The 26,071-nt window shown below is 36.1% G+C and overlaps 1 protein-coding gene across 1 annotated transcript in view; it reads right to left on the reverse strand.

Moving 5' to 3' along the window:
- The window catches only part of MDGA2 (MAM domain containing glycosylphosphatidylinositol anchor 2), a 926,008-nt gene that overhangs the window by 122,348 nt on the left and 777,589 nt on the right, over positions 1-26,071 (reverse strand). Inside the window, exon 9 of the mRNA XM_002690859.7 lies at positions 22,693-22,962. Coding sequence (XP_002690905.2) covers positions 22,693-22,962 — 270 coding nt within the window. The remainder of the gene's footprint in view (positions 1-22,692; positions 22,963-26,071) is intronic.

The raw sequence follows: 26,071 nt of genomic DNA on the forward strand, positions 1-26,071 counted from the left end.
TTCCTTCTCCAATGCATGAAAGTGAAAAAATAAAGTGAAGTCACTCAGTTATGTCTGACTCCTAGCGACCCTGTGGACTGCCCCCCACCAGGCTTCCATCCATGGGATTTTCCAGGCAAAAGGACTGGAGTGGAGTGCCATCGCCTTCTCTGCCCAAATCCTGGGCTAAGCACAAATCTCCTACTTTGTAGCAAGTATGCTGTTTTGTAAAAATAGTGAGGGCACCTTTTCTCTCTGACCATGTCTATTTCCTCTGGCTAGTCCTGTACATCCCTCACTTAGGAAATGCTGCTAGAAAATCACTGAAGTAACTAGCAATCGTTTATTTAGAAAGTCAATCACTAATACTTAACTGGCCCAGAAGGAAAACAGAAATACTATTTGCATTCCCCTTAAATATGAATATTTATGAGCCAAAATATGGAATAACCAAAATCTCTGCTTATTTACCAATGCCTACATTTTTATAAAGCTCCAAAACTTTTCTCTTCCTTTTTCTGGGAATCCCCAAAGGATATTTCACATGTAATTCAAAAGCTAGTGATTTTAGGCTTTCTTGCCTTTTCTTTCCTATCCCAGTTTTTATCAAAGGGACACTCAGAATTTCTCCCTTGAGGTAGTGTATAGTGTGGGGAAATTTTATGTAAATCTGAATTATGTAAAAGAAACAGCATATGAAAATCATACCAATGTTCAGATTTGAAATAGAATTTGAGAAAAACCACACAATGTAATATTAGAGATTCAATTTACTTTTATTCAGCTTTTTAATATCAGATACTGAAGGATTTTTTCCTTTCTTTTCATATAGCACATATACGTCTGTATATGGACAACTTCTCATAAAATTTTCATGAAAGGCTTTCTTCTGGGGTCTTCCTCTTTGTAAGCCTGCTTCCAGTGTTCTATCTGTACACAGAAAATATTCTGATTGTGACATTATGAGAAAGTTTAATCTAGGGAACACAACAATTCTTTCTAGATGCTTGATCTCTCCCAGACAAAAATAAGACTATTAAAGGCACTCATGTGGTTAATTTTTCTATTTGCCAGGTACCATGTCAACCACTTGTATTACATTATGTTTCTTCATGTTCAAAATGCCCTGCAGGATGAGAATATTATCATTTTCCTTTCACAAAAAAATGGAAAGTAAAGATTAGAAATATTAAATGACTTGCCCTGTAGTAAGCAACTGTGGAGTAACAAAGTGGCGTTCTGAAACCATGTCCGAAGTCCCTTTTATAACCCCCAGTGTCTTTGGATAGGGTTGCCACTACCACGGGTGACTGAAATCCAGGCTCTATTTCTCTTGTAATCACTTGTGCTCTGGTATGGGAGTTACAACTATTTGAAGAAAGGGGCACCTTTTCACTAATTCACACACACAATCTGTGCAGGCTGATGGATTTCCTCATAAGATGCTACTTCCACTATTCTCAAAAGGATTCCTGCTTCCTTACTCTGCCCACTGTAAATAAAGAAACTTGAACTACAATTTACCTGTAGGACTAAACCAGATTGGCCATACTACGTCATTATCTGAGAGTATTATCAAGTCAGGAATTTCTAAAGATAAGGACTGACTAAATCTCTAGAATGAGAACTACATGTATTTAATTCAGAAGTAATGAATAGATAATCAGCTGCAAATAATTCAGTCTTTCCTAAAGCTTTATATTCCCTAAGAACATAGCAGTTCTAAAGTATCTAAAAGCCTGTGTTCCTTTAAAGGACCATTGGTTGGGGTGTGTGCATGGATGGGGAACAGATGGATGAACTGACCCAGCCACTCTCAGGCTGAGAGGACTGAATGTTCAATGGTGTACTTATAAAGCACATTAACTTCTTGGCAAGAGCCGCTGCTGCGCATGTGGGTGGTCCATTGCTGAATATGAATGTGCTGAATATCATTTAGGCAGGGAGCAAGAGGTGTTCAAGAGTTGGAAAGGAGCCCAGAAGGTATGCTGTTTATCTTCTAGGAACATTTATTTTCTCCAAAACATATAACTTGAATTAATAAAGTGGATTTAGACGTGAATAAAGGAAACCAGTTATTGAAACTGAATAACTGTGACTCTCTAAGAATAACCAAAAGATCTGTGAATATGTCTCCTGGAGCAAGAAAAAGATTACAGCACAAATAACCGCTCTTATCATATTGATAAGAAGCACAGGTCCAGATCCAACTGCAGAGCTGGTATCTGCCTGGAATTAGATCCTGAGGCTACTAGTAACTGTCATTTTGATGAGTTCTTTAGAAATAGACAAAGTTCATTGGAATGATGAAAGAAGGTGATTTAAGTAATGCTTACATAAGGAATGTAAAGTTATAAGACTTTGGTTATATCCTCTGGTCCTAAATGCAAAAAGAATCTGTAAAAAGAAGATCTCTTTTGACTTTCTCAACTTACTGCTACGTCACAAAATATCCCTTGAGGAAAGACAATCAATCAGGTTGTGGGCAATTATCTGTGGAAATTCTCACCTGATTACCTTAAGTCTTGTTTCTGGCATGTCTTTGGAACAAGTTTTACACTGTCCTCATCCATTAATCATCTCTCCAGGGTGATGGACAAAGGCCAGGTGCTTAAATAGACACTTGGGAGTGGGGGTGGGGGTTGGGAGATGGCTGTGATTACACTGAATTTAAAAAGTCCTTTGATTCTTTCACAGATGGATTTATTACTGCCTGTTATCTACTGAAAAAAAATCCAACTGAACTAAGTGCTATACATTCTCTTAAGAACAGAAATACTAAACATGTAATATTCATATACATAACGTGTTCAGTTCTATATTTGGGCTTCTTTGTTCTTTTCTGGTGTCAAAGAATATTATGAAGATTCGTTCCTCTCAGGGGAAGCTATTTGTGATTTCAAACTCCTTATCCTCTACAAACTGAATCTAATGCCTGCTCGAAATAATATGAGGAAGCTGTGAGAAATAGTTTTGGAATATTGCATCCTACCCTGTTATGCTGACATCTGTCTTCTCTCTATTCTACCCAGCAGTGACAGTATCATTTACAAAATGGTAATTCTCCAAAAATCTGCTTCATATCTTTCTGATTTCACTTTGTATATATGACCTTTGTTACCAATAAACTGTGTCGTTCAATATTCTTAATGCAACAGTCACTATCTCTTAAAGTAAGGGATATACATTTGGGCAAAGATAGTAGTGGTTATCCTGGGAAGGGGAACTACTATGAAGATAACCAGTTTAGTGTCTTCTCCAAAGCATGTAATTTAGAGGTTAGGGGAAGGAAAAGGTACACAGGGTTCTTGAGGAGCAATTGAACTTTTTAAAGAATTAGCACAACATGGATTAGAAAAAGTATATATATAATAACATTAAACACCTATTCCCAACCCTAGCTTATTTGTCAAATACTGTCCATTTTTTCAGTAAGACTTTATTGAAGTATAATTTACATACAGCAAAATGCATGCATTTTAAGTGTAAATTTCATTGAGTCTAGAAATCTATGTAACTATATAATCACCAGTCAAGATACAGGGGATTTTCATCACTGCCGAAAGTTGTCTCCTACCCCTTTGTAATCAATCAACTGAACTTTCCAGCCTCAAAGAATTTAATTTCTAATACTAAGGGTTAATTTTGTCTGTTCATGAAGTTCATATAAATGGATCATAAAGCATGCACTTCTGTGTCTGGTTGTTTATTCAACATATTGTTTTTGAAATCCATTCATTCATGTATTGTGTATGAATTTTTCTCTCAGTTTTTATGAATTAGTAAAATTTTGCTATATGAGTAAATTAGATCACAAGTTGTTTATCCAATCAGCTGTTGATGGATATTTGGTTTGTTTCTAGTTAGACACTGTTACAAATAAAGCTGCTAATAAAGTTTGAGTACAAATCTCTGTATAGACACTTACCTTTCACATCTGTTGAGTAATCATCTAGGACTGGAATTGCTGGATCACTTGGTCAGTACATATTTAAGTTTGTGAGAGACTGACAAGCTATTTTAAAAAGAGAAATCCCATTTTACACTCCCTGGTAATAGTGTGTGATAATTCCAGTGACTATGATATCCTCGCCTACAGTTGCTATTGTTAGTCTCTTTAACTTCAGTCATTATAATGTGTATGTAGTGCTATCTTATTGTGTTTTAAATTTCATTTCTCTGGTAACAAATGATGCCTCACTTTTAATACAAATGTTAGTTAATTGTATGCTCCTTTGTGCAATGTATATTCAAATATCTTACCAAATTTAATTGGATGGTTTGTCTTATTAATGAGTTTTAAGAATTATTTATATACTCTGGATAAGAACCTTTTGTCACAAACATGTATTTTAAATGTTCTTTTTTCCAGTTTCTGGCTTGCTTTTTCCTTTTTTTTTTGTTTTTTTTTGTTTTTTTAGACCAATAACTTGAAAATTTACTGGAGTACAGCTGATTTATGATGTTGTGTTAGACTCAATTATATACATACAGATATCCACTTATTTTTAGATTCTTTTTCTATGTAGATCATTACAGAGTATTGAGTAGAGTTTCCTGTGCAATACAGTTGTATATATACATGGCTGAATACTACTTTACCATAAAAAAAGAATTAAATAATGCTATTTGCAGCAAAATGGATGGACCTAGAGATTGTCATGCTGAGTGAAGTCAGACAAAGAAAGACAAACATCATATGGTATTGCTTCTACATGGAAGCTTTTCCTTTTACAATGATGTATGTGAAGAGCAGAAAGACTGTAGTTTGAATGATGTTTGTATTACTATTATTATTTATATTATTTTTAATTGATCAGTGATATTTTGGCTTACTTTCTAATCCAAATTTGCCTAGATCTTCTCTTAAGTTTTCTTTTATATAGCAAAACCAATACAATATTGTAATTAGCCTCCAATTAAAATAAATTTATATTAAAAAAAGTTTTTTAGAATTTTACAACTTTAGCTCTCCCTGTTTATAGCACAGTCAATTTTAAATTAATCTTGTTGGTAGTGTGAGGTATTGTTTAAAATTTATTTCTTTACTATGAATATCCAGTTGTTCTAGCAGAATGTATTCAGTAGACTAGCCTTTCCTAATGGATTACACAGGCTACTTTGAAAAAGTCAACTGACCATATGTGTATTATATCTGAAGGTCTATTATAACTATATCATAACCATGAAGGTTTATTCCTAGATTCTTTATCCCATCTCAATGATCCATGTGTTTATACAAAAAACACACTATATTAACTATTGTGACTTTACAGTAAGACTTGAAATTGTATAATTTAAGCCCTCTAACTTTGTTCTTTTTCCAATAGGTCAATGTGGAGGGAATAAATATGAGAACAATATTGATTTTTTCCAAAACATGAATTAGGGATATTTCTCCACTTATTTAGGCTCTTTCCCCTCAGTAATTTGGGGGTAGTTTTTAGTGTATCTCTTGTGTATATTTTATTAGTTTATTCACACTTTGATGTCATTGGAAATGGTATATTTATATTTGCATTTTAGTTTCAAATTTTTATAGATATTATGTGGAAATATGATTGATTTTACATACTAATTTTGTATCCTATGCTTTTGCTAAATTATCTTAATTCAAGTAGATTTTCTCATAGACACTTGAGCATTGTCTACAAAAACAATCATATAATCTGTGAAAAGAAGTAACTTTACTTCTTTTCTGCTTTTTATGCATATTATTTACTTTCCTTGTATTAATGTAGTGGTAAGGGCCTGCAGTACAATATTTGTGACTAATGAGAATGGATATTTTTTTCTTAGTTCCCAATTTTAGAAGTAAACTGTTTGATCAGTGTATTATCTATCTTGGTGAGCACTCCATGTACACTCCATGAACAGTCGCTAAGTCATGTCTGACTCTTTTTGATCCCATGAACTGCAGCACATCAGGCTTCCTTATCCTTCACTATCTGCCAGAGTTTGCTCAAACTCATGTCCATTGAGTAGGTGATGCCATCCAACCACCTCATCCTCTGTTGCCCTTTTCTTCTGCCATCAATCTTTCCCAACATCAAGATTTTTCCAATGAGTTGGCTCTTCACATCAGGTGGCCAAAGTATTGGAACTTCAGCATCAGCATCAGACCTTCAAATGAATATTCAAGGTTGATCTCTTTTAGGATTAACTGGTTTGATCTCCTTGTTGACCAAGGGGCTCTCAAAAGTCTTCTCCAGCACCACAATTTGAAAGCCTAGTTCTTCAGCACTCAGCCTTCTTTATGGTCCAACTCTCATATTTGTACATGACTACCAGAAAAATCATAGCCTTGACTATATGGACCTTTGTTCGTAAACTGATGTCTCTTCTTTTTAATATGCTATATAGGTTTGCCATAGCTTTTCTTCCAAGGAGAAAGTGTCTTTTAATTTCATGTCTGCAGTTACCAGCCTCAGTGATTTTGGAACCCAAGAAAACAAAATCTGCCACTGTTTCCATTGTTTTCCCATTTATTTGTCATTAAGTGATGGGACCAGATACTATGGTTTTACTTTCTTGAATGTTGTGTTTTAAGGCAGCTTTTTCAGTCTCCTCTTTCACCCTCATCAAGAGGCTCTTTAGTTTCTCTTTGCTTTCTGTCATCGAAGTGGTATCATCTGCATATCTGAGGTTGTTGATCTTTCTCCTGGAAATCTTGATTCTAGAGTGTGATTCATTCTGCCTGGAATTTTACATGATGTACTCTGCATAGAAGTTAAAGAAGTACTCCGCATAGAAACCTTGACATACTGCTTTCCCGATTTGAAACCAGTTTGTTGTTCCATGTCCAGTTATAACTGCTGCTTCTTGACCTGCATACAGGTTTCCCAGTAGGCAGGTTAGGTGGTCTGGTATCCCCACCTCTAAGCATTTTCCACAGTTTGTTGTGATGCACAAAGTCAAAGGCTTTAGCGTAGTCAGTGAAACAGAAGTAGATGTTTTTCTGGAATTCCTTTGCTTTCTCTATGATCCAACAAATGTTGGCTGTTTGATCTCTTGGTTCCTCTGCCTTTTCTAAATTCAGATTCTTCATCTGGAAGTTCTTGGTTCATGTACTGTTGAAGCCTAGATTGAAGGATTTTGAGCCACACATATTTAGAGCTGGGTAATTTTCCCTGAGGAGGGAATGGCAACTCATTCCCATATTCTTGCCTGGAGAATCCCCATGGACAGAGGAGCCTGGTGGGCTACAGTCCATGGGGTTGCAGGGAGTCGTACATGACTGAGCAACAAAGCACAGCACAGCACAGCAACCTTCCTTATAAATTCCTCTTTTGCTATTACTAAAATTTCCTCCTTAATTCTTACAATTGTTCTTTCTTGTAGTCTATTTGTCTAGTAATAACATAGCCAAGTCAGCTTTCTTATGTGTCCTTTACATGTTATAAATTCCTCAATCCTCTCCTTTCAGCTTCTTTGTGTCTTTATATTTAATTTGTGGGTTTTTTTTCTTAACAGATAGCAGTATCTATCTTCTATTTTTTGTTGTTTTTCTTTTTTAAATCCAGTCCAGTGATTTCTGATAACTGAAATGTTAAGTTCTTTTACCTTTCATGTAATTATTAAAATAATTGGGCTAATGTCTACCATGTGGCTCATTGTCTTCATTGTCCCTTCAGTGTTTTTGTTGTTGTTCATCTATTGTGTTTTTCTTATGATATTTTCAGTAAATTCAAATGTGTTTTAGTTTCTTCCATACAACCCTTAAAAATTTTTTTTTTGGAAGTCTCTATATGGCAAAAACTATGCAACTTTTACTGATCCCATTTACAGTCAATATGGTATCACTTAACTGAACTGAACAAATCAGACTTCATATTTCATGCTTCTCTGAGGTCCCATTGGCTTCTCAGTTCCCACTTCACAACTAATATAAACTTAGAACAATGTACTCAAATTAACCTCATCATTTATGCTACTGTTGTAATATTTCAGTCAGAAAGATATTATAAACCCAAACTTATAATAATGTTTTTGCTTCAAACCAAGTATTGACAGACTTTTCCTCAAAGAGCTATATGGTAAATATTTTAGGCTATGAGTCTTGTGGTTGCTGTTACAACTACTCACCTCTCCTGTTGTAGCATGAATGGAGTCACAGACAATATATAAGCAAATGAATAAAGCTATGTTCCAGTTAACTTTTATCTATAAAAACAGTTGTCAGGTCCCCAGCTGTAATATTCTGACCATTTCTTGTGCAGCTGTTTATTAAGGAAACTACAAAAACAAAAAACCAAACACAGTCTTTTATATCTTTACCTACCTATTTACCGGATCTGAACATCATTCCATTTTTTACCCAGCTTTATTGAGGTATAATTGGTATATAAAACAACTGCACATAATTAACATAATACAATTTGGTAAATTTAGACATATATACACCTCGTGTTGCTATCAGCACAATCCAAGTAATAAACAAAAGTTCCCTTGTGTTCATGTGTGTGTGTGTGTCGTAACCCAGAAATAAACTTACTCATATGTGGTCAACTGGTCTTCATCAAGGGTACCAACAATATACAATGGAGAAAGCACAGTCTTTTGAAAAAATGATGTTGAAAAAACCAGATATCTGCATTCAAGAATGATATTGGACCCTTGTCAAAATTAATGAAATTGGATCCTTGCCTTTCTTTCAGTACACACAAAATTTAACTCATAATAAATTAAAGATTTGAACATAAGATCTGAAAACATAAAACTCACAGAAGAAAACACAGGAAAAAAGATTCTTTATTTCTCTGTGCTATCCTGGTTTCCACTGATAACTTTTCCTTTTAGTGTGAAGAATATACTTTGGCATATTTTGTGGTGCAGTTTTATTGACTACTAATTCTCTAGCTTTTATTTTACAGAAAAAAAAATTATTTAACTATTTTCAAAGCATGTTTTCACTGGAAATAAAATTATGAACTGACAGTATTTCAAAGAAGTTTAAAGGTTTAAATTGTTGTTTCATTGTCCTCTAGCCAACATTTTTTCTAACAAGAAGGTAACTATTATGCATATCTTTAAAATATCAGTTTTATTCTGGCTGCTTTTAAATTTTTCTGTCTTTGGTTTTCTGCAATTGGATTATGATGTGCTTAGAAGTGATTTTCTTTACATTTTTTCTTGCTTTGTGTTCCATGATATACTCAAAATCTATGGGTTTGAAAAAAAAATTTTTTTGGTCCCACTCTCAATCTCCTCTAGAACTTCAATTGCAATTATCTCAGACCATGTTTTATTATCTCCCATGTCCTTAGGTCTCTTTTCTTTAGTCTTCAATCATTTTTCTATCTATAAGATTGTCTCAGCTCATTTAATTTGCCTTCAATTTCACTGACCCTTCTACCTTTTCCAATATGTTGTTTATTCCATCCATGTACATTTTTGCATTTCTATTTTAGTTAAAGAATTTGCATTTGTTTTATTTTTAGAAGACTTTTTCCCTCTGCTGAAATTTCTTATCCACTTGCTCATAAATACTGCATTTATCTTTAAACCTTTGAATATATTTTCCTTTAATACTTAGATATTATTGTAATAGCTAGATTTTGCTATATGCATCTCGGCTAGCTCAGGGTTAGTTTTTAAAGACCACTGTTATTCTTGACTATAGACAATATTTTCCTATTTTCTTTGCATGTCAGATAACTTTTATTATTTATTTAGCAATTTTAGTAATTATTACCACATTTTTCCTCTGTAATATATGCTATATAATATAGATAACTGGACTATGCCCTTCTGAAGAATGTCAATGTTTATTCTAGTAAGTAAATCAGTTACCTGTTGACTACCTTACGCTTTTGTATTCTGCCTTTTTATATTTTATTTGGATGAGCTGTACAGAGAATGTAGAGTCTTGCTCATCTATATTGGTGGAACGCTACTTCCAAATTCTACTTCCTTATGAATCTTATCAGGGCTTGGAGTTTGTCTTTGTTCAGGAGTATCTAGAATAAGCCTTTATTCTTAAGCATGGTCCTTATTCCTAAGGCTTAATCATTCTGATATCTCAGCAGGAAGTTTGGAATTTTAAGAAGGTATATCCTCTTTTACGAGCTGAAAACTCTAGCTTTCTCCAGCACTTCTTGAACTCTACGTCACTTGATGGCAAATGATGGGGAAACAATGGGAACAGTGAGAGGCTTTATTTTGGGGGGCTCCAAAATCACTGCAGATGGTGACTGCAGCCATGAAATTAAAAGACACTTGCTCCTTGGAAGAATAACTATGACTAACCTATACAGCATATTAAAAAGCAGAGATGTTACTTTGTGGATAAAGGTCTGTCTAGTCAAATTTATGGTTTTTCCAGTAGTCATGTATGGATGTGAGAGCTGGACTATAAAGAAAGCTAAGCACCGAAGAATTGATGCTTTTGAACTATGGTGTTGGAGAAGACTCTTGAGAGTCTCTTGGGCTGCAAGGAGATCAAACTAGTCAATCCTAAAAGAAATCAATCCTGAATATTTATTGGAAAGACTGATGTTGAAGCTGAAACTCCAATACTTTGACAACCTGATGCAAAGAGCTGACTCATTAGAAAAGACCCTGATGCTGGGAAGGATTGAAAGCAAGAGGAGAAGGGGATGACAGAGGATGAGATGGTTGGATGGCATCACCAACTCAATGAACATGAATTTGAGCAAGCTCTGGGAGTTGGTGATGGACAGGGAATCTTGGCATGCTGCAGCCCATGAGGTGGCAAAGAGTCGGACATGACTGAGTGACTGAACTAATCACTTTTCTGCCCTGAACCTGAAATAGCAGAGTGTGCTAAGCCTCAAAGATTTCACTTTATCTATGTAGCCCAATCCTCAGGAATGGACTAGAATGAAATCAACAGAAATTCCTATGACCTTTTCTTTAATCAGCATTTTCTGCTCTGGTGTGTAAAATAATGTGTAAGTTAGAGAGAAGTGAAAGTGAAGTCGCTCAGTCGTGTCTGACCCACAGACTGTTGCCTACCATGTTCCTCCGTCCATGGGATTTTCCAGGCAAGAATACTGGAGTGGGGTGCCATTTCCTTCTCCAGGAGATCTTCCCAAGCCAGGGATTGAGCCCAGGCCTCCCACATAGTAGGCAGACATGTTACCATTTGAGCCACCAGGGAAGTTAGATTCTTTATTAAAGTAAAGAGTTTGGTAAAATGTTTGCTAAACGATAGTATTAATTTCCTTAACTAATATTTACATTTTTATTTCTACCCTTTCAGAGTTAGCATGGACTCACCTATATTTGGAGAAGGCAATGGCACCCCATTCCAGTACTGTTGCCCGGAAAATCCCATGGATGGAGGAGCCTGGTGGGCTGCAGTCCATGGGGTCGCTAAGAGTCAGACACGACTGAGCGACTTCACTTTCACTTTCCACTTTCATGCACTGGAGAAGGAAATGGCACCCCACTCCAGTGTTCTTGACTGGAGAATCCCATGGACGGAGAAGCCTGGTAGGCTGCAGTCCATGGGGTCGCTAAGAGTCAGACACGACTGAGCGACTTCACTTTCACTTTCCACTTTCATGCATTGGAGAAGGAAATGGCAACCCACTCCAATGTTCTTGCCTGGAGAATCCCATGGACGGAGAAGCCTGGTAGGCTGCAGTCCATGGGGTCGCACAGAGTCGGACACGACTGAAGCGACTTGGCAGCAGCACCTATATTTTGGGGCTTCTCCAGTAGCTCAGTGGTAAAAAATGTGCCCTGCAATGCAGGAGACTTGGGATTGATCCTTGTGTTGGGAAGATCCCCTGGAGGAGGGCATGGCAACCCACTCCAGTACTCTTGCCTGGAGAATTCCAAGGACAGAGGAGCCTGGTGGGCTACAGTCCATAGGGTCGCATAGAGTGGACATGACTAGAACAATTAAGCAGCGGCAGGACCTACATTTGATCTGGCTTAATTCTCCAAAAATTCAACTCCTTCAGAGTCACTAATAAAACAGTCACTGAAGTGTGTCAAAAAGAACTTGATTTGCAGTCAGAAGATACATATTTTATTTTTGGTTTCCTTAACCTCTATTAGCTTACCCATCACAGAAAGGTGATACCACTTCTACACACATAGCAGAATTGTCTGAATAAAAAGAATATTAGTGGAATCAGTTTATACAACATAGAATACATTTAGTTGTTACCACATATAATGAATTTTCTGCTCTCCAGTTTTCACACAGTTGTAATTCATAAGGCTGACAGAAACACTGGGATCCATTAGACTATCTGTTATCATCATAAGTAAATTCTAATAAATTTAACACAATTCTAGCCCCCCAAATATTTGATTTGACATTGGTGTTTTTTGTCTGTTAGAGTTATCACAGGGAATTTTATTATATACTTTTGCATTAGTTCATTTGCTCTTACTTCTGGTAATTCTAATGATTTTTCCATAATATTGTGCTGTTCATGTTTAGACTTAACAAACAAGTATTCAGCTTAATAGTGCAAACACATACATTGCAAGAAAATAAAATATATTTTCTATCTCATTACTATATAACTCAGTCTGACTTTAGAAAACAAGAATAAAACATTTTGATTTGGAATCAAATGTGATTTGGTTGTTATTTCATCCTTTTCATTCCTAAAATAATCCAACACCTGTCTTAGGCACATTACAGTTCTCATATATTCTGGATTTCTTTACATTCAGAGTGATAATATGTACTTCCTTTCAAAGAAATGTCTAACTCTTGCTTTATTTGTTCTTTAGGATTTATTTAATTTTTTATTTGTCTGATGTGCTGGTGCTGAATATGGAGAAAAGAGTAATCCCAAAATGTCAATCTGAATATTGTAATATATCAATTGAAAATTAGAGGATGAACAATCCCACTATATATACTTCCAAATTAGAGGTGAAAGCAACAGTCACAAGCAAATTTTTGTTGGTAAAGCCCTATTTTCCACGTCTATTGACAAGGGAATAAACTATGAGAGATTTCTTTAAATATTGCCATAGATAAAGCAGTTTGATACATAGGTTGTGTTTAGAGTATTCCTAGTAGCCGGAAAAGTTGTGTGACAGACTGAACCTAAGGGGACTCCAGTGATTTCTACTTCTGCTTTTCCTATCTTTGTATATAATTCCCTCCTTTTGAGTGTGGCAAATAATTTTGATGGGATGTTCCTTTGGTAATTAGGTTATGTTATATAAGATTCTGGGGCTCCCCAGGTGGTTTAGTGGTAAAGAGTTCACCTGCCAATGCAAGAGATACAGGAGAAGTGGGTTTGATCCCTGGACCCCTAGGTCAGGAAGATCCCCTAGAGGAGGAACTGACAACCCACTACTGTATTCTTATCTGGAAAATCCCATGGACAGAGAAACCTGGCAGGTTACAGTCCATAGGGTCTCAAAGAGCTGTGCTCTACATGACTGAGCATGTAGGAACACATTTAAGATTCCATCTTAACAGACTAGAGCTAGAGATTCTTCTTCACACTTTGATAAGTGAAGTAGCCATGCTGGAAAAGCCCACATGACAAAGAATTACAGGTGACCTCTAGGACCTGCAGAAATCTTCTAATACATAAGAGTGGTCTTCACTCAACAACCAGCAAAATCCTAGGGTCTTCTACCATGCAACCTTTAGAACATTAAATCTTTTACTAACCTTAATAAGTCTGGAAGTGATTCAACTTCTTACATGAGTTGAGCCTCCAGATAAGAAAATTTCACAAACATTCTCATTGCAGTCTTGTGAGATCCAGAAGACAGGATCTAGCTAAGTCATGCCTGTTCTCCTGACCCACAGAAATTTTGAGATATAAATGTATGCTGTTTAAAGATGTTAAGTTTGTACTAATTGGTTGAACTGTAATAAGTAACTAACACGGTATCCTCAATTACATTGTTTACCAGTAAAAACTCTGTTATCCACTTGCTTAGTCATGCCCAACTCTTTGTGAGCCTGTGGACTGCAGGACGCCAGATCTCTCTGTCCTTCACCATCTCCCAGAGCCTAAAAACTCTCAAGAATCTGTATTAAACCAATTAAAAAGATATTCTAAACCTGAATGACCATGCCCCTGAGAGATGATTCTGATGATCATTGATGGTGTTAGATATTACACAGATAAAACCAGAGATCCTAAAGTTTCCTTGTCAAGCTCAATTTTAATTCATGAAATAGTTTCAATAAAGGCAAATTAAAAATATATATATATATATCATGTATATGTGTGTGTGTTACCTAATCTTCCTAGAATAAAATCTATACCCACAGTTTTTATAGCAGTTATCACACTATGATTAAGTTGCCTCCAATGAGTGAAGAACTAAAGAGCCTCTTGATGAAAGTGAAAGAGGAAAGTGAAAAAGTTGGCTTAAAGCTCAACATTCAGAAAACTAAGATCATGGCATACAGTCCCATCACTTCATGGCAAATAGATGGGGAAACAGTAGCTGACTTTATTTTTCTGACCAACCTAGACAGCATATTAAAAAGCAGAGAAATTACTTTGCCAACAAAGATCTGTCTAGTCAAGGCTATGGTTTTTCCAGTGGTCATGTATGGATGTGAGAGTTGGACTATAAAGAAAGCTGAGTGCCGAAGAATTGATGCTTTTGAACTGTGGTGTTGGAGAAGACTCTTGAGAGTCCCTTGGACTGCAAGGAGATCCAACCAGTCCATCCTAAAGGAGATCAGTCCTGGGGGTTCACTGGAAGGACTGATGTTGAAGCTGAAACTCCAATCCTTTGGCCACCTCATGGGAAGAGCTGACTCATTGGAAAAGACCCTGATGCTGGGAAAGATTGAAGGCAGGAGGAGAAGTGGACGACAGAGGATGAGATGGTTGGATGGCATCACCAACTTGATGGACATGGGTTTGGGTGGACTCCGGGAGTTGGTGATGGACAGAGAGGCCCAGCATGCTACGGTTCGTGGGTTGCAAAGAGTCAGACACGACTGAGCTACTGAACTGAACCGAACTGAATGAGATGCAATGGAGAAGAAAATGGCAATCCATTCCAGTATTCTTGCTTGGAGAATCCCATGCACAGAGGAGCCTCGTGGGCTACAGTCAATGGGTCACAAAGAGTCAAACATGACTGAGCAACTGAACAATGAGATGTAAGCAGAAAAGATAAATATAATAATAATAATGAAAAAAAAAGCCACTACTGGGTAGCATCATTAAAAAGAGGGGGAAAGAAAAAAGGAATATGCTGAGATGTAGAGGCATATTCTACATGCTAGAAGATGCTAGTAGAAGATGTAGCTACTTAAGTAGCTGTTAAAGCTATGAGATGTGCCATCTACGGGTGATGGTCAATTAGAAAGATGGAAGCAGCTTTTAAGTTTAATTAGGTCCCATTTGTTTATTTTTACTTTTATTTCCAATATTCTGGGAGGTGGGTCATAGAGGATCCTGCTGTGATGTATGTCAGAGAGTGTTTTGCCTATGTTCTCTAGGAGTTTTATAGTTTCTGGTCTTACGTTGAGATCTTTAATCCATTTTGAGTTTATTTTTGTATATGGTGTTAGAAAGTGTTCTAGTTTCATTCTTTTACAAGTGGTTGACCAGATTTCCCAGCACCACTTGTTAAAGAGATTGTCTTTAATCCATTGTATATTCTTGCCTCCTTTGTCAAAGATAAGGTGTCCATATGTGCGTGGATTTATCTCTGGGCTTTCTATTTTGTTCCATTGATCTATATTTCTGTCTTTGTGCCAGTACCATACTGTCTTGATAACTGTGGCTTTGTAGTAGAGCCTGAGGTCAGGTAGGTTGATTCCTCCAGTTCCATTTTTCTTTCTCAAGATTGCTTTGGCTATTCGAGGTTTTTTGTATTTCCATACAAATTGTGAAATTATTTGTTCTAGCTCTGTGAAGAATACTGTTGGTAGCTTGATAGGGATTGCATTGAATCTATAAATTGCTTTGGGTAGTATACTCATTTTCACAATATTGATTCTTCCAATCCATGAACATGGTATATTTCTCCATCTATTAGTGTCCTCTCTGATTTCTTTCACCAGTGTTTTATAGTTTTCTATATATAGGTCTTTAGTTTCTTTAGGTAGATATATTCCTAAGTATTTTATTCTTTTCGTTGCAATGGTGAATGGAATTGTTTCCTTAATTTCTCTTTCTGTTTTCTCATTATTAGTGTATAGGAATGCAAGGGATTTCTGTGTGTTGATTCACACCAGTCAGAATGGCTGCGATCCAAAAGTCTACAAATAATAAATGCTGGAGAGGGTGTGGAGAAAAGGGAACCCTCTTACACTGTTGGTGGGAATGCAAACTAGTACAGCCACTATGGAGAACAGTGTGGAGATTCCTTAAAAAACTGGAAACAGAACTGCCTTATGATCCAGCAATCCCACTGCTGGGCATACACACTGAGGAAACCAGAAGGGAAAGATACACGTGTACCCCAATGTTCATCGCAGCACTGTTTATAATAGCCAGGACATGGAAGTAACCTAGATGTCCATCAGCAGATGAATGGATAAGAAAATGGTGGTACATATACACAATGGAGTATTACTCAGCCATTAAAAAGAATACATTTGAATCAGTTCTAGTGAGGTGGATGAAACTGGAGCCTATTATACAGAGTGAAGTAAGCCAGAAGGAAAAACACCAATACAGTATACTAATGCATATATATGGAATTTAGAAAGATGGTAACGATAACCCTGTATACGAGACAGCAAAAGAGACACTGATGTATAGAACAGTCTTATGGACTCTGTGGGAGAGGGAGAGGGTGGGAAGATTTGGGAGAATGGCATTGAAACATGTAAAATATCATGTATGAAACGAGATGCCAGTCCAGGTTCAATGCACGATGCTGGATGCTTGGGGCTGGTGCACTGGGACGACCCAGAGGGATGGTATGGGGAGGGAGGAGGGAGGAGGGTTCAGGATGGGGAACACATGTATACCTGTGGTGGATTCATTTTGATATTTGGCAAAACTAATACAATTATGTAAAGTTTAAAAATAAAATAAAATTAATTAAAAAAAAAAAAAGAAAGATGGAAGAAACCTGGACCCCTGAGGACTTTGTGGGACAGAGCTACTACATTAGTTTCTGAAATAATACTTCAAGGTTTTAACCTGAATGAAGTAATTTTCTATTCTGTTTAAATCATGGTTTCATTGTTCAGTCCCTAAGTTTGATTCTTTGTGACCTCAAGGACTGCGGCACACCAGCCTCCTCTGTCCTTTACTATCTCCTGGAGTTTGCTCAAGTTCATGTCCATTCGGTTGGTGATGCCATACTCAGTTTTACAGATACTTTCAGATACTCAATAAATATTAACATATATAATTTATTTGTAAATTGTAAAATAATATATTATTACAGCCTACATTTCTGTATTTGGCTGAAGAGCAAAGGTCAATATAATCCTTGTAAAGGTACAAACAAAAGTCATCACAACTCTAGTAGAGGAATACACAAAGAGCTAGTATTTTAGAATAAAGTATCATGTGAACAAAGGGACAGAGTCCTGAAATTATGTAACTTAAGAGATGGCAGCAGAATCTAGTTTGACTGGAGTTTAAAGTAATTGATAGCATTGAAGGAGAAATGATAAGCTTTATTTTAGGATATTAATGAATGGTTTAAAGATCCATGAAAATGAGTTTGCATTTCACCTATAAGCCACAAACATTTATCACTAAGAATAAGATCTATTTTCTGGAAAAATAAAGCCCAGTAGTATAGAAAATAGATTGAAAGAGATAAAGATTAAAAATTCAGCTAGCAGTTAAAATATATATAAAGGACATAATATCTTAGATAAGAGAATATAAGGCTTACAGGAGCAATAGGGTTAAAAAGAAAATGGTGGCTGCAGAGTACTGTGCAAATACAAAAATGACAAGACTCAGAAATATACATGCTAGGGGAAAGATTTTGAGAAGAGGATATTTATTGTTTTACTTCTGGTATAATCTAGTACCTGACAGTCAGTAGGTACATAGTAAATAACTTAAATATTTGTCAGATTGCAAAGAAAATCAGTAGCAAAGGGAAAATAATGGTTGTTTCATGCTGAATTATAATTTGTAGTTATGCAATAAAAATTTTTAATAGTATACCTAATGTTACCTGTTGAAAAATATACCACTGTTTTAGTATTTTTCATTTAATAGAATTTAAAACTGTTTTCACTGATGCAATCTTAAATGATTCACAAGTTTCAGCATATGTAACTGTGTATATATACCCTCTGGAGGTTATAAAGACATTCTGTTTTTGCTCCTGGGCTATAATTGACAACCATGTTATTCTGCTTTTACTTTAACTGACTTAAAATATAGTTTAATAAGTACCCATATATATACTGTCACATGAAAGCTTCCACATTTTATTCAAGTAACTAATCAAAAGAAGTAAACGGAAAAATTCGATTCATATCCTTGTCCAATCTGCTTTTAAGTCTTAATTTACTAACATCCATAAAATTTCAATAGATACATATTGTCAGAAACAAATTTGTTAAAGGAAAAAATTATGCTTATGGGATAGTTTAGAACTACCATCTCAATCACTAAATAATTTAAAAGACATAAGTAATTTAAAATTTTATAAATCAGTTGTTGTCATTATTGTTTAGTTACTAAGTTATGTCCGACTCTTTGCAAACCCATGAACTGTAGCCTGTCAGTCTCCTTTATTCATGGGATGTCCCAGGCAAGAATACTGGAGTGGGTTGCTATGCATTTTAATTCAGATAGCCTATTTTTTCATATTCAAGGAAGTCAAAGTGCATCTTCATTAAACCTGGGCATTTCAACAGAATCTGCCAACAGATTCTCTCTCATCTGTTATCCTGTGTAATCAAGCTGCTGCAGACATCTTATCTTCACTTTATTATATAATGGGCATAACATTTCAATCTTGAAGCATCCCTTAGGGGTCTTTATCAATGTATAGCTTAAACCAACATCAGTGACAGATGCAGGGGGCGATGCAACCTCCCAAGGTGCTTTTCCTCCCAGGCTTTAGCAGTTACAGCCTTGTTTCAGTTAGCTCTTTAGGAGGTAAAAGCAACCACTGTTTATAACTTTTCTGAGCTGTGAGAAGTTGCTATGCCTATTGTGCAGGGGTTTAGCCTGAGTAGGGTATCAGAGTTGAGGATATCTGGCAAAGCAGTTCTATTTAACTTGAAACATTTTAAAGAAAGGAGTTTATCAAAACACTGGTTTAACTGCATCCCTGCCTCTGTACTCACATTGCCTTCTCCTCTCTCAAAATTCCCTCTGCCTTACGTATAAGGTACACATTATTGCATTTAAGGCCAACATCAACCATCCAGGAAAAGCTTCTTGTGTCAAAATCCTTAAATTAATCATGTATTACCATGCAAAATGATATTCACAGGTTTTAGGGACTAGGACATAGATTTACCTTCTTGAGGGACACTATTTGGGCTTCCTAGCTGGCACTAGTGGTAAAGAACCCGCCTGGCAATCCAGGAGACATAAGAAACATGGGTTCAATTCCTGGGTCAGGAAGATCCCATGGAGGAAGGCATGGTAACCCATTGTAGTATTCTTGCCTGGAGAATCCCACAGATAGAGGAGCCAGGTGGGCTACAGTCCATTGGTTGCAAAGAGTCTGATACAATTGAAGCAACTGAGCACACACATGGGACACTATTCAGGCCACTGCGTATTTTCACCTTGAACTATCCTTTTATCCTCATTTTTTCCTAACAAAGAAATGATATTCAGTAAGAGTCCTTCCATCTAATCATTCATCTTGGCCATTGTTTCATCATCCCAGATTTCCTGGTTTTCTTTTCTGGATCAAGCTGTGTGCCAGGATCTAACCTAGCATGTTATTTACTCATATCTATAATATAATGAATGTGTTTACATATTTTGGAGTATTTAAAAACATTTTTTCCAAATGTTAATTTGGAGCATTTGGACCTGTGAGAAAGTGAAATCCATGCTCCAGTGGAGTGACATGCTGAATAGTACAGAACTATTTATTAATATAAAAATACTTATGTCTATGTATTTATACATATATATTTAGAATTTCACATAAAAAGTGGATTTATTCTAATAAATTAAAATTCCACATTTATTTTTAGAACTTGTAAAAATTCTTTAATAGAAAAATATGATAAAATGGTGTTTGCATTATTGCTATAGATCACAAAGGCTTAAACCACAGAAACAAACAAATAAACACCAGGCTTAACTTCACTATAACAATACTAGAAAATAAAATACATGAACTACACAGTACTTTGTAATATTATAGTTAATATTTCCTTACATAGATGGTGGATTACAAGCTAGGCTGGTCATTGTTCCTAAAATACCTTTGCTTACTTTCTTGTTTTCCATTCTAGGGAAATATTCTCACACCCTGCCTGACTTCTCAGTAAACAAAACCCTCCTCTCCTACCACTGAACACTGACACATATCACATACTCATGATATATATGAAGACAACAGGCCTGGACTTTTGAGCTTTCCCAGGAGCTAAAATAAATATAGACATGCGGCTGCCATTGCCTTTGTGTTCAGCTTTATACATTTTGATGTACAGTCAGACCAAATCCACTTTCAGGTGACTACATGATATTCACAGCAAGCAAGTGGAAGTGTGTTCTTAAATTTGGTAAAATAGTTTTAACGATGACATTTTAAATGTTTCTTAATTTGGGCCTCAAGGAAGGAAAGAGAATTGTCTTCAATGATCAGTTTTTTGGGTAAAGAACACATGCATAATGAATATATGCAGCCTCGCATATATTATATTTCCTAGTTCTCTTCTGCATAGCTTCAAAGAGTTTTGAATTGTGGGGAATTGCTACTAATTCTATATTATATACTAATTCATAGTATTACTAATTATGCTATGTTTTAATAGAAAAAGTAAAAGGCCTTTCAAAGTTTCTTCCAGATGTCTGATTCTATGGATACATTAATTTCTTTATATATTTTCTGGAATTATACTGTATTTGGGATTCAATAATTTCCTTTTCTCTTCTTCAAAACTTTGTTAGATTTTATGTGGAGATCTTGAAAAAAATGAAGCTGACCCGAAGACTGAAAAATGCACACTGGAAATAAGTTAATGCCTGGGGTTATTTTCTCTCCCTCCATGGGGCAATCCACAACAGGTTTATCCCTTTCTGCAGCTATTGAAATCTACTTACTGCACCCCATGAATCTGGGATGGGAGAATGGAGCTAGTGTTTCTTCCAGTCTCAGCTTGTCTTCTAGCTCAAGAAATAGGATTTGGATCATATAATAAAGAACAAATGAAAATCTCACAGAGGAGCATAATCTAATATAGTCCAAGTTAGAAAACAGTGTCACCAAAGAAAAGCAGAATGTGTATAAAGCTGAAAGAATTGGAGAAAGGAGTTTAGTTAATTTTATGGGGTATTTTTATTTTGAAGGGATAATGAAAGAAAGTAAAGTACTCCATTTGTACCAATATGTGAAAAATAATTGCTTTTGAAAGAGTCTTATTTCTTTGGAAATAATATGTATATATATATAAATAATAATATATATATATATGGAATGAAAGTATATCATGCCATTTAAATTACCCCTAGAGTAATACATTACATTCTCTTAGCCTTTTAAATATTCCTAGGGATAAAAATTAGATCATCATGTAAGTATCAGTCCTAGGGATTTTTTAATTTTAACAGTTCACTTGAAGAATTATAGTAGAAAAGCCTTAAGTTCAACTGAATGTTAATAAAAGAGATTGCAAAACCAAGAGGTGGTAAGATCCAGTGGAGAGGATGTATTCATATTCTTTGGTTAGTCAATTATATTTTACCTATTAATACCTAATATCCTATTTCAGGAAGTTAAATGTCCCAAGGCAATCCATATTAGAGAATTCTCTAATGAGTAAGAACTTATTAATAATAATTTATATTACCAATGAACAAGATTTAATTAAGTTTGAAACACTTTAATCATAATTTTTGTGATTGCTTTATATATAACATATAATATCCAGTTTCTTCTTTTAGTAGCATAAACACTATAACTGTTACAACAAACTTTATCTAGGACAAAATAATAATGAAAAGGAGTATATTCTTTTAAGATATGCTTAAACCCTAGCTCAAAAAGAGATTTAGATTACAAAAATAATTTAAATAAATATATATAATTTAACACAGATGTACTATCTCTTTAAATACAGTAAAATATAATGACATCAAGTGGTAATTTTCTCAATTCATTATATACCAAATACAACTATATTGATTTCCCTTTGAATATCTGTGATCCTATTGTAAGCCAACGACAAAATGTACATTCACCACACATTGAGTTAATAAATAAACAAGAAAAAGAAAGCACTCTTAAAACCAGCACAGATAATGGATTGCAAGAGCTTTTTGACTTGCAGAAAAAATATGTGTTAATATTTGCAATTTGATCTAAAAAAAAAAAGCTGGTTAAGATTTGTCACTTTATTACTGTGATACTCAAAATAACCAACCTCATCACCAAATCTATTCAAATTCACATAAGCTTCTGTCCTATTTTATAGGCACATAAACTATCTTAACTACTAAAATGACTTGCCTTGAAAATAAATGAGTAGACACTCTAAATAGAACAGGCAAGCTGTTCATAATATGCTCCATGGATTTGCAAAATGCTTTCATTCTTACACTGACAAGAGCCTAAGCTCCTATGATCTAAAAAAAAAAAAAAGCAAAATATTCAGCACCTTACCTGTAACAAGAAAGCTGCATCTCCCTGCTCCAGCTTCATTTATGATGCTACAATTATAAACCCCATAGTTTTCACTGGAAAGACTCTTCACTGGGTATTCTGTGTATTCTTGAGAGTCAAACTGACCCGTCCGCAATAATTTGTTGCCCAAGCGCCACTCATAGGTCAGCACCCGTATTGGATAGGCTCTTAGGACCCTGCAGCTCATAGTGACACTTCGGTCTTGTCCTTGCCGGATTTCCAGAAATGCTGGTTCCACAGCAGGAGGATCTGTAGAAAGAGATATTATAACAGATAAAACGGGTGATCTGCAATAAGCCAGTGGCTACTCTTACTGTGAGAAGCTATTTTCAAGAATATATCTAGCCAAAGGAAAGGGCTATTATCAGGTAGGTGGAGAACATATTTAGGTTAGGAGATTTTGGCTTGGGTGAAAGTGAAAGTGAAGTCGCTCAGTTGTGTCCGACTCTTTGCAACCCCATGGACTGTAGCCTATCGCGCTCCTCTGTCCATGGGATTTTCCAGGCGAGAGTACGGGAGTGGGTTGCCATTTCCTTCTCCAGAGCCTGGGTAGGAAAACATAATTCCTGAGAGTGGGCAGTGAATAGGATTAATTGCCTTAAAATAGCATTTGCAGGTATGTGTGTCTGTGATTAGTCTCTCAGTCATGTCTGACTCTTTGTGACACCATGGACTGTCATCTTCCAGGATCCTCTGTTCACGGGATTTTCCCAGCAAGAATACTGCAACAGGTTGCCATGTCCCCCTTCAGGGGATCTTCCAGACCCAGGTATTGAACCAAGTTCTCCTGTATCTTCTGCACTGGCAGGCAGGTTCTTTACCACTGAGAGACCTGGGAAGCCTCAGGTGAATCTAGAAGAGCTTTTTTTTTTTTTTTCTTTCTTTCTTTCTAGCTGCTTCCCAGAAAAAACTGTGATCTGTGTGTTTAGTTTATAGTGTGTTGTGCTTAGTCACTCAGTCATGTCTGACTCTTTGCAACCCCATGGACTATAGCCCACCAGGCTCCTCTTTCCATGGAATTCTCCAGGAAAGAATACTGGAGTGGGTTGTGATTCCCTTCTCCAGGGGATCTTACTGACCCAGTGGCTGAACCCAGGTCTCCTGCATTTCAAGTAGATTCTCTACTGTCTGAGTCACCAGGGAAGCTCTGGTTTATACTGTTAGCAACCAAATGATGTTCTAGGTATAAAAACAGAGTATCCACACTAGCATGAAATTCTGCAGCAGATGAAGCCATTAGTTCATGTAAGCAAATTCTAATTATCACATATGAAGCTCAGTCCTTAGGATTCTGGATACCAAGTATTTAACAATATGGGTAACACAAGTATATAAATTTATTTTCTAAATTATTTGGTCAGAAAGAATGTGACAGCAATTTATAATATTCATGTGTAAGCCTTAAGCAAACAGAAAATTATGTTACAAGTGGATATGGATTTCAACCCACTGCAATGGTTCATTTATTTGGCTTAATTGGGAATTTTTTTTTCTGTACAATTAGAACTTACTACATTAGGTACCTAATCTTTTTGTTTTTGATGGGAAGATTTCCAAAAGGTGTGACACACTTCTCCCATCATTTAGGTTAGGCAAAATATAGGCCTTTACTTAATGATGACTCCCAATGGTCATAGCAAATAATACTTATTTTCTGGGATCTAATGACATGATTCATTTAATCAAGGAAATCAGGTACGACCAATCAGGGTTTTCTGCAGTCAGGACTGCTCCACGCAACACAACCACATCCTAGATGTGTATGACACCCTCCTGAGTTGCGCAATATCAATGCTGTACAGCTCTACCCAGAAAACACTTCCTTGAAGGTGCTAACAGGTTTTAGGACTATCACACCAAATGTGCCATTTGATATTCTTTACCTGTTATTCCATCTACTTTTTATAGCATTGCTCTCCTTTCTCACAACCAGTCTACTGACTGACCCTTCTTGCTTCTTTCAATAAATATGTTTAAGCTACCACATCAATTTTAATTTTATTAATAAGTTTAACTTTTGAGTCTTTCTTATATAAATGCTAAGAGGAGAAAAAATGAACAAGAAAAAATCCTCCCTGCATGTAGTTTACGCCTTAATACAATAGATAAAGATTTAAATAGCTAATTTAAAAATTGGAAGGAAAAAATATTCTGTGGTAGAAAGTGAAGAAGTGAATAACACCATAAGGACTAATCAGGCAAGGAATGTAATACCTGACTGTATCTATCAGGATATGTAGGAAATTGTCACGTGGGTAAACAACAGGAGAGGACATTCCAGGTAAGAGGATAAGTAGGTACAAAGGTAGGGAGGAGACAGGGAGCAGGGAGTGTTCAGGGAAGTATAAGTTATAATAGTATAACTAATGTACAAAAGGTGCATGAGACTTTGGGAGGAAATAAAAATTAAAAAAAAAAAAGCAGAGATTGTCAAGGATCCTTGAACATCATGTTACAGAGTTTGAATTTTATCCTTGGTATTTAAGGCCTTTAAAAAGTTTTAAATGAAAGCTTCATATGAGTAAACCAATCTTTTAGAAAAAAAAGTGTGGCAGATAGGAGGAGCGTGAACCTCAAAGAGAAGAAACTCAAAGAGAAGACTTGAACTAAAGCAGTATCATGAGACCATAAATGATGCCTTAGACAATGACGGGGATGAGATGAAGACAGGGAAAAAAGGAAAGGTAGTTTGGAACTTGATAGACATGTCAGATTTGTGCACGTATTAGTCACACAGTAGAGATACCTAATAGGTAGTTCAGTTCAGTTCAGTTGCTCACTCATGTCCAGCTTTTTGCGACCCCATGAACTGCAGCACGCCAGGCCTCCCTGTCTATCACCAACTCCCAGAGTCCACCCAAATCCATGTCCATCAAGTTGGTGTTGCCATCCAACTATCTCATCCTCTGTCGTCCCCTTCTCCTCCTGCCCTCAATCTTTCCCAGCATCAGGGTCTTTTCAAATGAGTCGGCTCTTTGCATTAGGTGGCCAAAGGACTGCAGTTTCAGCTCCAGGATCAGTCCTTCCAATGAACACCCAGGACTGATCTCCTTTAGGATGGACTGGTTGTATCTCCTTGCAGTCCAAGGGACTCTCAAGAGTCTTCTCCAACACCACAGTTCAAAAGCATCAATTCTTCGGCGCTCAGCTTTCTTCACAGTCCAACTCTCACATCCATACATGACCACAGGAAAAACCATAGCCTTGACTAGACGGACCTTTGTTGGCAAAGTAATGTCTCTGCTTTTGAATATGCTATCTAGGTTGGTCATAACTTTCCTTCCAAGGAGTAAGCATCTTTTAATTTCATGGCTGCAGTCACCATCTGCAGTGATTTTGGAGCCCCAGAAAATAAAGT

Source organism: Bos taurus, chromosome 10, assembly GCF_002263795.3.
Source record: "Bos taurus isolate L1 Dominette 01449 registration number 42190680 breed Hereford chromosome 10, ARS-UCD2.0, whole genome shotgun sequence".
Taxonomy (NCBI): Eukaryota; Metazoa; Chordata; class Mammalia; order Artiodactyla; family Bovidae; genus Bos; species Bos taurus.